This window comes from Diadema antillarum, unplaced genomic scaffold, assembly GCF_040938485.1.
Source record: "Diadema antillarum isolate AM-2024a unplaced genomic scaffold, OU_Dant_1.0 seq00001512_RagTag, whole genome shotgun sequence".
NCBI classification, from domain to species: domain Eukaryota; kingdom Metazoa; phylum Echinodermata; class Echinoidea; order Diadematoida; family Diadematidae; genus Diadema; species Diadema antillarum.
The window spans coordinates 133,427-151,054 of NW_027272246.1; the positions used below are offsets into that span (position 1 = coordinate 133,427).

Genomic DNA, 17,628 nt, shown 5'->3' on the forward strand with positions numbered 1-17,628 from the left:
TGCTTGAACACCTGGAAAGCACGAAAAAGAAAGGAGGAAAAAAATCACACTATATACGTAGATGTCAGAGTATACCTGCCGCAATCACAAAAACTGAAATGCAGAGATTAATAGCCACTTAATAAATTAGGGGTCTTTTGAAGGACTTTAATCAAAAATGCTTTTCAATTGACTCACACATGTCAAGGACTTTCATTCTCAACTTTTTGAAGTTGGTGTTTTACAATCTGACAATGTATTCTATGAAGTAAGATACTATAATTACTGTGTACTCCAATAATGTTTCATGATATATATCTTATCTCTTTCTTCGGTGCGCTGCCACTTCATTGCTCGGAAGCGAAACAAATTGCAAGGCAAAAGTAAGACAATGTAAAAATGGAAATAAGATTTGATAAACATTCCCTGTTAAAGATATTCATGCAATTCGTCAATACATAACTCTTTTTTCGCTGATTGGTGTACTTAGCCTTGCCTTTAATTGCTGTATTCGTGAGCTATATAGTACGGACAATCCTGTATAAAATCAAGCAAAATAACTGCATTTTATCCTGCCTGGCCACTAAAAGTTTCTTTAATAATGGCGGGTCGACATTTACTTCTGGTGGCCCTATTTCGCCGATAATGTGAAGCCTTGTTCGCACAAACAACAAGAAAAATGGAAATAGAGCGTTAAGATAATTCATGTTATCCTAACCAATAAATCTTTGATATACGGACCTTTAACAGGCCCATGGCCAAAAAGATGGCAAGTTATCTTTTCTATATGTTTTTATTTTCAACTCGCTTTTGCTACATGAATGTATGCATATATATATATATATATATATATATATATATATATATATATATATATATATATATAATTGTATGGGTTTCCCCGGCCAAGTTCATTGTTTTATCATTTAATTTCATATTATCAGTAGCATTCATTTTCGGCAATGGTCATTCAACTTCGTCTCACCTGTCGCCACATCTTTCCCAGCCAAATTCGGATAATGAAACAAGTTCATAAAAGACTTTAGTGCTTATTTATAAGTATATACGTGCATTACCAAATTGAATGCTCAATTGTAAAAATCGCTTGCTAAAAAAAGAAATTGACAGTGCTTTTAAGTGCTTATCGAGCCCCTCGCGCTAATTTGAAAGCACAAAGTTGGAAATCGATGCCCAAACATGAAATTGAATGCTTACATCCGACTTTGAACTTCTGACCACTACTTTGGGTGCCTTAAAATGAATTTGAAAGCACTTTACGTGAAATCGTTTGATCAAGTCGGTGCACCGCTTCAAACATACGAACTTGAATGCACATAATATGAAAATGAATGACAATTTTACGAAATTGGCCGGGAAAAACCTATTATACAAAGAGAGATAGATACACAAACGCACGCATAATTATACCTATTAACACTTTACTGAAGGTTCCAGAAAAAAAATCGTAACTTTAATAATAAAGAAGGATATCGGAAGGCAGTGGATTACAATCACCTTACATATTTATCAGTGATAAGCTAAAGGATAACAATGAATTTATCCCTATCAGATCGTTACGTGTTCATTATACACACAGGAATGTAGGCGACGGAATTATATGCATCAACTAAGTCACTATGAATGTATACAACGTTTCACCTATCGATAGGCCTACATCTGAGAACATTATACACGTATTAATGAATATTTATGCACAGGTGATAGTCACTAAAAACAGGTACGTACCGGATATAACGGCAATGAAGACTGTTGTATGTAGCGCAGCTTGATAATCGAGAATCATCGTCTTTTTATGTCCTGGACACGCTGGAGATACCACCATGTATACCAAGATGTCTGTTAGTTTTGATTTTTAATCTCTTTTCTGGACATGAATAGGCTATGCCAATATCATTGAAAGACTGGTTTCGCACCAAGGAAAGTCACCTGATTGTATCAGCATGTGGAATCTAGCGGTTTCCCACAACATGAAGAAAAAAAAAACCTCCCAAACAAAACAACAAAGAATAGCTGATAGAGGGCCAAAGCATGTGAAGGCGCCTCTGTGGGGTTAAACAGAGTAATTGAATCCTACTAAGCTTGCGATTAACCTCTTGCGCGTCCGGACTTGAAGAAGCTTTCATACAGCAATTCTGCAAGTTCTTTCACGAAATTGGTTCGTTTGTGTCATTGGGGGAACGAAGCACGACGTGCAGAGACGTGTTGTTTAACAGCAAATGACATGATTATCAGACGAATGGTTTATTGTCAGACGAATGGTTTATTGTCATACGAATAGGCATGTGGAATTTTATTTTCCTTGTGTGTATTAAATGTTCTCGTTCCCACCGTACTAGACAAATTTGTCTTGTATATCCTTGACTGATCATTATCTCCTGGAGATAACGATTTTTTTTCTGGATTTTATTGATCAGAACAAAAAACATTGTCCTTTTTCATAAGTCATTATTATGGAATATGAATTTTTGACATCACAAAAAAACAAACATTTTTAACAGCATTCAATGACAGTAAAATTACAAAGCGTCTGACAATGTCTGATCCATATATTTGGACTAGCATATAGACGTTGACATCAATACACTCTAGAATCATATACACAGAAAACGAGGGAAAGAAAGAAAAAAAATAACAATTATACTCTAACACACTCATGTTGAGGCCACTAGGAAATGCACTCTGTGTGTTTGACACTTTCACACTGCATTGTAAGTCAGTGAGTGGATGTACCTTGGCTTTCCAACAAAGAGGTCTCCCGTTCGAGTATAATACGCTTGTAGCTTCAATGTCTTTACCGAAAGCAGTAGGCCTATACGTGTGCTCTTCGCATTCATAGTCATTCGGTATGATTCTACGACCATCTCTCCTGTGTAAACTTGCTTAAAATATCTGAATACTTCCTTAGTTGCATCTTTTATCCTCAGTCCTCCGTAAGAGTTACCTACATGAAAGTATTGTTTTCACCGGTAACACGATTATCAGCATTGATATTGATATCCATTATCTTTGTTTTGGAAATTAAGTTTTAAAACATCGCACTTTGTCAACCATTCGTCAAACTGTCACTGTAGTACGTCGATAAGTAAAGCATAAAGAGAAATGCTAAATGTCCAAAAATGTACGCAAAATCAGTGAGTCGCACCAATGAGCACACGACGCGTCCAGAGAATCTGGAATAAACATGATGGCCGTACAGAAAACAGAAGTAAAGAAGACAATATGCCAGTTGGTAGGAAGGAATATGGTTTTGTTTTTTGTGGGGTTTTTTTTGTGTGTGTTTTTTGTGTGTTTTTTTTAACCGGCTATAGAGAGCAGTACATGCAGACCTGAGGGGAAGAGCAACACAAAGTACCTGCCTTAACCTCGATGTATTCTTGTCGTTCGTTTTTACAATTTCAATGTGAATCCCATTTTCTTTGCTCAATTTTCCACTAATAATTTATATTCTTTCTGGTCAGTTTATTCTGTCTTTATTTGTTTCATTTTAAATGATCACCATCCGTTCTGTCCTATCTCGTCAGTACATACATAGCGACGTCCTTGTTAACATCAGCTGGGCACCGTTTCATGAAAGTTGTCAGCCCTGACAAGTTATCAGTTTCTGACAAATACCATGGTAACAGTCAGACACCAGATCTTCTCAGCCAATCAAAACCAAGGATTTTACTGAAGTTGCCGGAGACTGACAACTTGTCAGGGCTGACAACTTTCATGAAACGGTGTCCAGATGAGAAGCAGCATGCCTTTGTACTGTAGTAGTATATGATACATGTATATACAGTACATGAATATAGAGTTGATCGCAAAACTATTGAACCTCATTCTCGTTAAGTGGAGATATTTGTGATTAAAACATTAAAAAAAGAGGAAATGATATGGGATATTTTTTAATCAAAAGCTGAAAAGCATTCCTTGTTATGTAACAAATTATCACTGGAATAGTTTTTTTCTGCTCTATCTGAGGATGGACTTCTTTTAAAAATCAATGGCTAATATTGCGCTGAGCCATCTTTTTTAAAGCCAGTCAAATTTTTCATATATGTGTGTGTATGTGTGTGTGTGTTTGTGCGTTTGTGTGTGTGTTGGCACGGAAAATGGATTCTTGCACATATGAAATGAATGCATGATTTATTATGCATCGTTGTTTACAAAATTGTATATACACTGTACTATTACGTGTACTCAGCCCCAACCTGAAAAGCGTGATTTCAGTACAAAAGGGGCCTACTAATTATACAATTCCCTCCTATTCAGTAATGATCTCGTTACAGTAATAAATATTACATCTTCATATCAGTCATTACCATTGTCGACATGACAAATTAATAAGCAAACGAAGGCAAGTGTGGAGAAATCAGCATCATCGACAAAATCTAGTAAAAAAAGAGTACATGTCCAATGTAATACCATGTTCAGTCGAAATTCAGTTTATTCCAATGGACATGGAAGAACTTTACAGAAGCACTTGCATATTCCATACTTTATGAACATGTACATTCAAACAATCACACAAATCTAAGAACAGACAAGCTAATATAAACAGAAAAATGACAATCTTATTGCGAATAGCAAAAAGTATCTTTGAAATATAATACACATGTAGCATAAATTGAGGGGGGGGGGAGAACGAAAGGGACAAGGAGATGCATGTATATGTTGCATATTAGAATTGGCGGTCATATATTCATGTATTCATGTACAAGTAGGCCTACATGAGTTTGGTATGAAATAAATTACTGCAAGTCACTATTTGCCTGGAAATGACGCATTAAATTTCAGCCTCGCGCAACAATCATTAACTGCTGTAGGGCAGTTTTAGTGGAGAGTTATGACATTGGCCATCGAGCGTTTTTTTTTTCCAATCAACGCCCATCAACTGAAGATGATAATACTCGACACAACACATTTACACGAACACAATACAAATAAAAGAAAGTCTGAGGTTGTTGTTGTTGTTGTTGTTTTCTCTCTTTTTTTTTTGGCAAAGTACTAGGGCCATACTGTAGCACTAGTTGCTCCTTATTTGAAGTTTGATTTCTGTCATAAGATTATCAAAGGAAGACTGGATTCATAATACACCCCATTCTCAACTGAATACTAGTAACTTTCTTTTTGTACAATGCCCACTTCAATAACATGGACATGTATCCTAGAGTTTTACAGTGTAGTGTCAAAAGATCGACTGGGCATGTGACTACCAATTTAGCACACAACCACACACAAAAGAACGTTTAGTCACATCTCCCCCCCCCCCTTCTCTCTCTCTCTCTCTCTCTCTTTCATCTAAAACTTGCTACAGCACACTTACGTACAGAAATCTAATACCACTCATTTTTCCCTTGCTTTCATTGTAACAAAACATATTTTTATAGAACTGCCAGTAGAAGTGCGCGTCTCCTCACGCATATACTACTAAATTTTGTGTAAATAAAGTCAGCAACAATGAGCAACGCCTAATCATTATCCTTTAAATTCAAGACAGGTAAACAATCATTCACTTGCAATAATTACCTCCGCCAAGGGAGGAGGTTATGTTTTCGTTACCGTTGGTTTGTTCGTTCGTTCGTTCGTTTGTCTGTGTGCAAAATAACTCAAAAAGTAGTAGGGTATATGACGTAACAAAGGCTTCTACAAACTGTATATTGGGAAATCGGGAGACTTTCAGCACACTATTATAAACACTTTCAGCAAGCTATAGTATAAGTATGGGTGGAAATCACTGATTTCTCTATAGAAGAACAAGATCAGTGATGGAAATGAGCTGCATGCTTGGCGGAGGTCTGCGCTCTCAGAGTGCTTCTCTAGTTTGAATACTTGAATACAATATAACATACATACAACAGAGCACATTAATTGGTAAATACTGACATAATGGTGATTCCTGACATTTTCACTGAGACAGTCGGTTTTGTTTTGGTTTCCAATACACGGCAAGAAATTGGCGACTTGTACTGCATGGGCAGTGAACTTGAGTTATAATCAAGGTGAATGGGTTCAATAAATTCCACTGGCTGGCCTTTAGTGTGAGTGACTTCAAGGATTATAGAGTAAATTGCCAATTTCATCCATTGCATTACTGTACAGATTATCTACTTCAATTCAACAGCCAAATATGACACTAACAGTGCCACTTCTGTTCTGTCTTTTACACATGTACAAAACAAAACACACAAAAAACCCCGAAAAATCTGTTTAGTAATACATTGTAATCATCATTATATACGGCCCCTATGGGTACAGCCAGATTTGGAATATGAAAGGCCAAAAAGGAGGACCTAAAACATGACTCTAACGCAATCATTTAAAAATCTTTTTTCAAAACTCTTTTCATGTCCACACATGTATAAGCACCATTTATTCTTATTGTTTAAGTTTGGGAGCAGTTTTGGTTATTGTTTTTCCACTGCATTTGAATGATGTGGTTTGTGCTATGGAATTTAGCACTCCTCTATGCTCCAAGATGCTTGCAATAAAAATTTTCTTGTATACCAACTGATCACAATTAGTGAAAATAAAACAGATGCATCTATAATTAACACTAGCAATACATGTACTTCTACTGCATTTCTTTTATAGATATCTTTCAATGTAAATGCATCATAGATATTGCTAACTTATTCACTGTGCATGTGCCTACACTGTATTTTTGTTGTAACACATATAAACACCTGTCTGTCATCAAGGGTCACCCTGTTAAAACTATTACAGGACCAACAATGCATATTTCACCAGCTCTATGAGATCAATGTTTTTGCAGCAAGTTTGCAATATGTTAAACACGATGAAAAGCGATGAGGCTCTTCAGAATGCAGTTTGTACCTGGATGCAGTACCTCAAGCGAAAACAGTACACAAAAAACAACATTTTCACTGCAGCGTGAAGAGTGAAGTTATGACATAGTGGAAGGATAAGTTAAATTCAGGAACCCCCAAACTGGCTTCTTACACTCACTGATTGATTAGCATGAAACAATCTTTTCAGAATGCATACCTGTGTTCTTCATTTACTGTACATGTACTATCTGGCTGACATGGTTTATTATTCAAAAATGAGAAAAAAAAATACAATCAACATAGGTCAACCTTGACAGGACGGAGGAAAATGCAATTAACCTGAGAAGATATTGAACTTCTGCATGTAGAGAAAAATACATTAGTTACACAGGTATGGCTATGAATGTAAATTGGTACCTTTTTGTTTTCATCTACTTAGATAATTATTTGACGCATTGTTGACGCACAAAATTGTATGAAGAGTTGACTGCATTCTACATTACATGTATAACTGTACATTGGATTTCAGTGTTCGAGTACTTGACTCACCATCAGTGAATACACTACAGCAATCTGCTTTGCATCTAGCATGACCTTGGCCCACAAAACAAACAAAACAACAAACAAACAAAACAAGACATATACTTTGTCCTGGAAGACAGTACAAATGCAGCAGCCAAAAAAGAAAAGTTCAGCCAAATTACAGATCCGATGCAAAAATTGATTTGCATATGACTGTACAGAATACAATCAAAGGCAGGCGTATTACAGCTTCACAATTTAAATGTAATGCAAACTACATATAGATGTAGATGAATAAATAAACATACATTGTATTTCATTTCTAATGAAACACTCCTAATGATTTTTACAGTACAAAAGAAGATTCTTTATTGACACAGACAAGGACATGCAGTAAAGCAATACAATGATAACTCCAATATTGATTCCATTTCTTTGACTCCATTTTACTCCACTGGCTCGCCACTATTGGAATAAAAGCAGTTTTCAGTACGGGTTAGCTTTTTTTTTGCTATATATCACATTTGATTCTAAAATGTATTGTTTAAAATTCCTGTTAATTTTGATGCCAAATGTCATCTGGGGACGAAGTACTTGGAAGCATAAAAAATGGAGCAGGCTTCTAATGCAGCGTACCTTGAAACTCCACTTTGAAAGTGAAGGATACTATTCCCTGACACTTCAGAAACTGTTCTTGTCACTTCTCTCCAAAACAGCAGTTCGTATACCACAATTCTATGTAGTCACAGTACTTTTCCAGACACAAACCTCTGTCACTCACAGCTGCCCCAGGTCAGAGTTGTCAAACTATTTTCAATGTGAATTCATACAAACTTCTCAGTACCAGTATTTATCAAGGTGGCCTTTTCCTCTACATATTACAGTAAGTGTATCTTGCAGACTATGTAGTTGAAAAACATTTGGCACTGAAACAAATGCACAAACACACACACACACCTACATGCAAAATGCAATCAATAGATTAAAAAGTTATTTAACTTGCACGCACCACAATTTGAGTCTTTACCCAGTAAAGCAGTATGTGTACTTTCAACACACATCAAATCCAATCAATTTTCAGGCCAACTTGCCATGAGTGCTTGCCAAGTTGCCTCCTTTTTAAGAGCATCAAGTTCCTTTTAATAAAACATTTTGAACAACATCTTATATTGTATAGCAACTTAGCATGCGGTGGTTCTTTAATTCCCAGCCACTCACATTCAAGCTCAGCCATCACAGGACAAGACAATGCCATCATCAACTCATGCTGTTCTCGTCCACACTCACAATGCTGAGCTTCCGGTGGCTGCTCTGTCCACTGTCGACCTCACCTTTGACCTCCCGAGCATCCTTGCGACCTGACTGTAGCCTCGCTGACCTACGCACTGGAGATTTCTCCGACCGGTGGACATCAGCCGTAATGCTACCCACTTGCTGCACCCTAGAAGTTGTTGCTTTGGATATTTTCTGTTGCCCGGAGTTTGACCTTGATTTTTTGCTGGACGGCGGTGGACTGGTTGCCCTGTTCGACCCGATCTCATGTATGCTTGCCAAGGGCACGCCAGATACAACTGGAGATAAATTACAATTCACAGGCAAACATACTTTAGACACAATTCCAAGAATGGCACAAGGGATATCTGAACATATTTATCCATACGATTAAGGGAGATTTATTACTTAAAAGAAGCTATGAGGTTTGTTTGGTGACTTTCTTCATTTCTTCAGTATGTTACCTGTTATTACATCCCATGACTTCATATTAGCCATACATAGGTAAAGTGATGTGATTTGTCTTGTGCAGACCACACAATGATATTTTTTGTCTTTAGTGAGCCAAAATAAAACACCCTGGTTAAGAAAAAATTGTAATGTCACAATTTACATATTGCACAGCTACGTATTAACACCAGAAGAAATTTATAGATAGATAGTTTTAATGAAATAAACTAGCATCAAACAAGGAAAATTAGATACAACAAAACAAATGAATGAATGTCCAATAATGACCCTGAGTATGTATCACTATGTGATTGTAAAATGATATTTCCAAGACATTTTGTATGGTTATCATATTTATCATTTGTCTGTTTTTGCTAAAACTTTCACTGAGCCCAGACATGAGACTACATTGTATTTGCCTAATGAAATGTACAAGTCCCATTTTTTCCCTCTCATTTCAGAGTATAAGAGAGCAAGTATCACTACAAATACTTAAGAGAGATAATGTTTTGACTGACCTGATCCATTGCTGGAGGTTTGCTGTCCAGTGGTGGTGACAAGGGTACTGTTGGTCAGCTTCCCTTTTAGCACTGTTGTGTAGCTCAGATCCGTGATGCTACCACTGATGCTGAGACGGCGCGACTCTCTGCGCCGAGCCAGAATCTTGTCGTCATCTCGCCATGCCCATTGGAGGCTAACAGATCGCGTGCAGAACATCCCTAGGATCTCATTGCGCACTGTCTTATTCCACAGAGCATAGATTACAGGGTTCAAGATTAGGCTGCAGTATGCCAACCAAACAGCGCCTGCCTCAAACCAATCTGCGACATGGTAGTCTCCCAGAACTGCCTCACACAGCAGCTCCGCAACAAATGGAAACCAAGTCAGCATTAATGTGCCTACAGTAATAAGGACTGTCCGTAAAGCCTTCGTCGGCGAGTTCATTCGTATGTTCACTAGCAGTGACGTCCTGCGCGATCGCCTCCGAGACATGATCTTTATTGCTTCCTCCACCACGACGTTGCCATGGCTCACCCTGCGGGAACTTTGCCTAGCAACCTTCAGAATGCCCACGTAGCAATAGCATATAAGGAAAAAGGGAAACAGGGTAGACGAGACGGCAAAGAAACCGGAGAAGGACACATGGTGGTGCCATTCCGTCATGCACGCCGCCTTCGCTGGCCGATACGTATACCTCGACCAACCAAACGAGGGCGGAAGGGTACAGATGAGAGCCAATATCCAGATGGACACCACCAAGTGCGAAGTGTAATTTGATGTCATTTTCAGTGGGTACAGCATGGGCTGAACTATTGCATAATACCTGTGGAGTACAGAAAAAAAACAAAGCAAAATAAGAATAAACATTAATTGATAACAGAAAGACATATCGGTCATATGCTAGGAAATGAAATGAATTATACACAATGCTGCACACTGGCGCTGGTCCAATGGTCCAGGACCAGGAAAAATCACTGTGGGGCTGGGAACTTTTTTCAGGAATGAACCAGTAAAAAATTGAAAAACTAGGTACCTATTGGTCTGACCTGTCTGTCGGACAAGAAGAAAAAAATGTGCTAGTGTGCAGCCCTGTTATATGATATATATACATTGTAATATGTAACTTATTTCATTTCCTTGCATATAGAAAGAGCTCATGACATTCTACTTCAGGGGACCATTTCATGAAGGAACTTGTCGGATAAAATATCTGACAAGTCAATTATATCCGACAAGTTTTGAGAAATTCTTTAGTCTGATTGGCTGATTTCTCTGAACTTGTCAGATATAATTGACTTGTCGGACATTTTATCCGACAAGTTCCTTCATGAAATGCCCCCCAGAAGGCAGGGGCAATGATATTACATTTAACATAGATTTATGTCTGTGACAAGTAAAGAGTATTCCACTTGTACTTGTAGTAAAAAAAATAAATAAATAATCTTGTCAAGTTTTCTTGATATTTTCTTTGTGTTGAATCGTTCCCCCACCATGATATCAAAGGTTGTTGGAGCTTTCTTATCCAGTGATGATGCCACATGGATTTAACAAAACCTACAAACTTCATAACTTTTGAAAGAACAGATAGTCCAATTTCCTCCAACCTTCATCCAAAATTTTCTTCTAACTACATTCACTGAATACACATACTTACATGTACAGTTGTACATGTAATACATGTATTTGGGTTAACAACACAAGTAGTTACAAAAAAAATCATATAAATAACAATAACATTGATCATAGTAGTAGTAATAATAATAAATATGCAAAGAATGCAGGCAAGGTGCATTTGTCGAATATTACATGTAAACATGACTGCTGGGGGGGGGGGGGGGTATGAGGTGGTTGGAGGAGAGATTATAAAGAATCAGGGTATGTCACAATCCTGCTATAAATCTTTTCTGTTGATTGCATTTGGGAAAAAAACACACACACACACACACACACAAAACAAGGCAAGCACCCAATACCTGTCAAGTGTAATAAGGGCGATGCTAAAGATGGTCCCAGTCAATGTGCACAGTGTGATGAAACCCATGAGATTGCACATCACCACACCAAATATCCAATCTCCAATGATGACAGATGTAAAATTGAAAGGCAGCACCACAAATGTCATGACAGCGTTAGAGATGGTCATGCTGTAGATGAATCGGTTGCTAGGCGTCTGGAGGTATATCCTCTTGCGGATCGTGTGGATGACGACGGCGTTGAGGGCGCCAGCCAGCATGGTGATGACTGCCAGGGACACGGCCTGCAAGATGATCACCCATTGCGGAGTATTGGTGTCACTTTCTCCTTGTCCCAGTCCTTCAAAAGTTGCAGTGGTTGCTGCTGGACCATCTGAAAGCTCTGTCGTATGCTGGGACATTGGATTGGTCATCAGGTCAGGAGTGACAAGGGCCATGGTGATATTGTTCCGCTCTGCGGTGGCTCATGACACTAGAGTTTCAAAAAGACTGGTAGAAAGGGTGGAAGTGAAAAAAAAGAAAAGCACACACCATAATGCATGACATTCTACAACTTTAACATCGTCATATCACTCAGCAACTGTTGTGAACTCCACTTTTCACTGCAAATAAGCATTGATCGAATTTATGGAACTCTTTCTGTCATTGTAAATGACACAATATATACTCACTGACATGATTTAGGTACCAATGATCATGAGCTTGCACCGCGCCGGCGCACAGTAAAAAAGGTCACTTGCGTCTGTCGCAGAGAATTCTGCACGTACGATATGAGTCAACATTCTGAGCCCATGCCGTAATCATGGTAATACAGCAATTTAATCTGTGATATTTTCTGCCACAGTGAAATGAATTATAATTTTCTAAGGTGAAACTGAGGTCGTTACACGTATACACTTGACTTCGGCCTTCAGCAAAGTCTCCAGACTCTAGGAGGTCTAGCTGCTTTTCAGTTCTCGATTTTTACACAAGCATCTTCTCCTGGTAAAAGGTCCGTCGATTGTACATTATGTTTCCTCTTTCAACCAGGCCGAAGGTAGCATTCGTAACAATAACAAACCAAGGCATTTTGCATGCTTGCATACAATTACACAAGAGTCAATGATGTTGACTTACCACGGCTTATTCAAATCAGTCACACACGGCACAGCAGTGTGTCCTCGTCATGAAGGTCTCAACACAACTGACGTCATATCATCAGCAGCTTGTAAACGTCCTTTCGCTGAAAATTACGTTCTACTTCTAGCAAAGATCACGATCTTTGGTTCTACTCTAGACGGTTAATACGATCGTGGACATTTTTGCGCAAGGGGGGTAGAGTTGTGTGAGGTGTAATGCCAGAGAATTATTGGTTACTATTGCGCACAGTACACTGTTACACATGAAAGGTTGGTCCCGCTACGTTGGTCACTGTGGTAGCGAGAGTGACTCACAAAAGCTAAGTAGAAATGTACACTATTTCGTCGCCAATCCATGTGGGTGGCCGAAAATAGCAACCTCACTCGATAAAACTACAGATCTATAGGATTTTATTTACTTAAAATGTCCTGTTTAGAATTATCGAATACTTAAAATAAATATATTTTAAGTTTTTTATTGCAATTTGTCAGAAAATAGCAAATTTGAAATTAAAACTTAATAAAAACTCATATATTGCTTACTTAAATTGGCAATAGGGAGACCACCCAAGTTACTAGACTCAATGCGCATGCTCACTAAACAAAAAAAAAATTGGCGTCTGCTATCGCTTTATCATGGAGCTGCCAGTTGTATCTCCATGGCTTGAGCATGCAGATGGTTCGAAAGGGATAGACCATGCATGGACCTATACTACACCATAGAAACTAGCTCAGACCAGACCTAACCATGGAAGTGCGGGAGAGAGACTGATTTCCCTTCAATCAGGGAGGTGACACCTCCCTGCTTCAATTTGTCCCTGCTCCGATTGTTGTTATGGCGTACGATTTGTGTGTCGAATACTGACACCATCTACGTGTATCTTTCTGTATCGTTGATTTGTTTTACAGGTCCGGTAGTCAAGTAGTGAAACATTCCTCCCACCTGATTATTTTTCTTTATTTTTTTTTTTAAGAGAAAATGTTCCATGCACCGAATGGCGAAGTAAAATGCATTTATACAGGAAGTGTACCATTACAGGACTAGTACGGCCCACTTTAAAAAAAACAAAAACAAACAAACAAACAAACAAACCAAAAGAAAAAAAACAAAGTCCTTGTAAATGTCACTGGTCTCTTTACCATCGAATAACGATTTTTGTTTACTAGGTATTTACAAACAAAATTACAGGGGTTATTTGCAAATCTGTGCTGTAGTTATAAGCAATAAGGGTTACAATAATGGTGAGAGGAGAGTAAGGCTAACATCAATTCTGTTGCTGTTGTTGCTCTTTCTCCGCAAAATTCTTTTGCTGAATAGTTGACGAAATAGATAACATGTCTTGGCTATTTTTTTAATATATATATATATAAAGGGGTTCTTGCACACAGTTATGGGAATGTTATGGGCCATGACATCATCGCCTTTTACACTAGAAACTTTTAAAAACATCGATCGCGGCCTGTGTCATCATTGAGAGAAAACATTTAATTTTATTTATGCCTATTTATGCCCATATGATATTATGACTGTATGATATAAAGTTTTTGTGTGGGCGTGTTTGTTTGCTTTTTATTCTGTTAGTTTGATATTGCTCTATCTTTTTAATAAGTAGACTTGAATTGAAGTGACAATGCACTTTCATATCTTTCCCTAAACATAAGTACAGTGAAATTAATCACGCAATGTAGAATTTTTGTAATGCAGGCACGTGTTACCGAGTGGTACTTATGTTCCCCGATTTCTTTCCAGTGAAGAAAAGGGTAACTATTGCATCATTAGAGATGCATTGTCATAAATTAAGCATTGTGACTCTTTGCAAATGGTATTATAGCCGCTTATCTATTGACTAACATTAATTCCATTTCATATACAACCATAACAAAGGAGAGTTGTGAAGGAATGACCTCATCATCTGACGTATGAATGTGGTCATTAACTGTAATCGTCACAGTTTGTTTTTTTATAGCTTCATTATAAAATTGTCATTTGACAATTTCATGTGCTGACATCGCTTGGCAGAAACTTCGCAATTACTGGAATATGATTTTTTTTAAGCGATGGGAATGTATATTCAGTAAAATATAATTTTTTTCGTGATTAGTGCGCAATTTTTGATTTGCTACTGAAATAACTATGTCAAGTCAAAATAGCATTTCGTGTGCCTTCTTGGGAAGCTGACAGTAGTGGTCTTTCAGTGTCATAGAACAATATGTTTTCGGTTTCGCATAGGTTTGTCTGTCTGTCTGTCTTTTCGAGAATGTATAAACAAATTTTCTCCAAACTTTCAGGGTGTGTTCATATAATGACGTAAGAAGGAAACGAGTAAGGCCTAAATTGTGGGGTCTTGAGCTAGGTCAAAGGTCATAGGGGTCAAAGGACATACATTTTTCATTTCATTTCATTTATTAGGTTTCCACACAAATCATACAGTGTTGTGTTTACAACATCCATCAATGACAATGTAAAGTGACAAAAAATTATAAGTTATAAGCTCAGTACAATGTATATACAAAAAACATACACATAACACAAAATCAATTGAAATTATTCTCAAAGGTACATTCATGACGGATAAATAAAATTGTGTGTGGAGGGAAACTAACATAGAAGCAGATGCTTCCCCAGTTCCCCGAAAGAAAATAGAGACAGGCTGTTACACACACACACACACACACACACACACACACACACACACACACAAATGTGCCTAATCTCCCAATGACTAAAGAACGGATTTTCACCAAACTTGCAGAGTGTGTTTACAATAAAATAGTAAGAAAAAAAAATTAATTTGGAGGTCAAAAGTGAAAGGTCATAGGGGTCATAAAAATAATGAAATAAAGTAAGCTTATTTCGCAATAACTCAATAGATGATCGGATTTTCACCCGTTATAACTTACAGGATGTGTATATGAAGTAAGAACGAAACTAGATATTGGGGTCATGAGGCCAAATGTCAAATGTAAAAGAGGTTATGAAGGACATAAGATGAGCTTAATCTTCAGTACAAGATGTCTTACAGGAAGATAAAAATACGCATAGGAGAGAGGGTATAGATGCTATAGGGGGATTCAGGATATTCTCTGCATTCCAAACATGATTGTTAAGGTGCCTTTCGCCACACGTTGTCAAGAGATCGCATGTTTTTCGGTGAGGGGCGCCTCTGAATAACATCATACTTAGCAATCTTTTCACTAAAGTGCCTATTGTCATGTTGCACCAGGGAGATATTACAGATGGAGAAAGAACTACTCTTCTCTTTATAGAAGTCATGCTCGAAAACGAAATGCGCTTAACTACAGGCGGTATCCTGTTGCTGTGACAAAGGAGAGCGTTCAGTAATCAGGACAAGCGCTCTCCCAACGATTCTTCATTAGGACAACCAGTGGACAATTACTCAAGACCCTTCCCTGACCCTAACCCTAATCCTAATGTTGCACCTAATCCTAACCCTACTGACCCAAATTCTAATATTCCTAACCCTAACCGTATAACCCTAACCCTAACCCTAACCCTTATAGATTTTTACCCTAACTCTATGATATCACTAACCGGTATTCAAGTGTGGGGGGGGGGGGTGTCCTGATACGCTCGCAGCAGAAAAGACTTTCCCTGCTGCAATTCGCTCTTTCTTTCAATGTGCTGGCATCAATCAATGTGTGTGCTCTTAATTGGAGCAGCCTATCAAAATGCATTGGATAATTACACATTTAAAAACAAAAATTACCAACACACGCTTGAACACGCTTTAGTGGTACTTTCAATTGGTTGAAAAATCAAAATATAAAAGATAGAAAACTAACAGGAACAAATGTGCGCGTAGAGGAATATTCATTTTAAAGAAGACCTAATTTTCATATCACTTCGATTTGCGCATAACAGAAATACATCTCAATAATGTTGAATTCTTTCTTAAACTATTCTACTTAATATATTCTTATATTTCATTCAACTATCACGTGATTATAGATATACAGCTTGGAATTCAGTGAAAGGTGAAATTTCGTCTTGAAGCTATACAGTCGCGCCGAGCACGATTTCAAAGCGAATAGGAATGATAGATATCACATAATAGTGCTTTAGAATCATGTGTTTGCATGGACTAGGAAGTGTTGTCGCTCCATCATTCAGGGAGGTGAAATTTCGTCTCACGTACCTCCCTGGTTTGACGTACCGTATACACCAGGGCCGGTGGAGCGTTTTCAAAAGTGGGGGGGGGGGGGGCACTTCTGGGTTTCATGAGCTACAGCTCATCTCTCCCCTTCAACTTCCGGGTTTCTTCAGCGGACAAGCAAAACAAAAAAAAAAACCAAAAAACAAAAAAGGGGGGTGTTCAGCGCAAACACATAACCTTACCGCGCTCAAGTCTCATCTCTCCCCCTTCCACTTCCGGGTTTCTCCAGCTGACAAGCGAAAAAAAAAAGGGGGTGGCGCTCAAAACTTCAAGATCTCTACCTATTTCTTTTTAGTGCCACTTACGTATATACTTCCGGGTTAAAAAAAAGAAAAAGAGGGGGCCCAAAGTGATGACATCTTATTATTTCTTTGTATGGTGCACAAAAAATGGGAGGAGGCCGAGGCCCCCCCCCCCTTCCGCCGACCGTGTACACGTGCAGAAGCGATTTGCATTTCGCATCGTTTATGAATCCTTTCCACCGCCGAAGTTTATGAAAATGCATAAATATGGCTATTAAACACATTTAAAAAGATTTATCACGAACACGATAACCTCGTCTCCCCATACCTCCTACAGGCCCCACCCTTCTTTTGTCAATAGATCTGCTCAAAAATGTTCACTAGCTTGTCTACTAGAAACATCACAAATGCCTGATATAGCAACAACTTAAAATATGTTTAAAGTGTGAGCATCAGTTGCAATCTCATTTATGCCTTTAGAGCGGTCGTTTTTTTCCAATACCTTGTCGACATTTATCACCCTGCAGTTACCACAAAGCAGGGTTGCCCCAGGGAACCTGGTTCACATGCCCTATTAACATCCTTTATAGCAGCAGTTCAGC

At 38.1% G+C, this 17,628-nt stretch overlaps 1 protein-coding gene across 1 annotated transcript; it reads right to left on the bottom strand.

Moving 5' to 3' along the window:
• Positions 1–8,552: 8,552 nt before the first annotated feature.
• Positions 8,553–11,928, bottom strand: LOC139710242 (G-protein coupled receptor 161-like). Its single transcript, XM_071622173.1, has 3 exons — positions 11,492–11,928; positions 9,536–10,341; positions 8,553–8,866 (listed from the first exon to the last, which is right to left on the bottom strand). The coding sequence occupies exons 1-3, from the start codon at positions 11,926–11,928 to the stop codon at positions 8,553–8,555; spliced, it is 1,557 nt and encodes a 518-aa protein (XP_071478274.1).
• Positions 11,929–17,628: the final 5,700 nt, after the last annotated feature.

Bases quoted from the DNA above. Each gene is read 5' to 3' on its own strand.
- LOC139710242 (XM_071622173.1), bottom strand. From the start codon at position 11,928: ATGGCCCTTGTCACTCCTGACCTGATGACCAATCCAATGTCCCAGCAT. The intron at 10,342-11,491 runs GTATTGGGTGCT...TGTACTCCACAG, and splicing joins GCCCTTATTACACTTGACAG to GTATTATGCAATAGTTCAGC. The intron at 8,867-9,535 runs GTCAGTCAAAAC...ATTTATCTCCAG, and splicing joins AACCTCCAGCAATGGATCAG to TTGTATCTGGCGTGCCCTTG.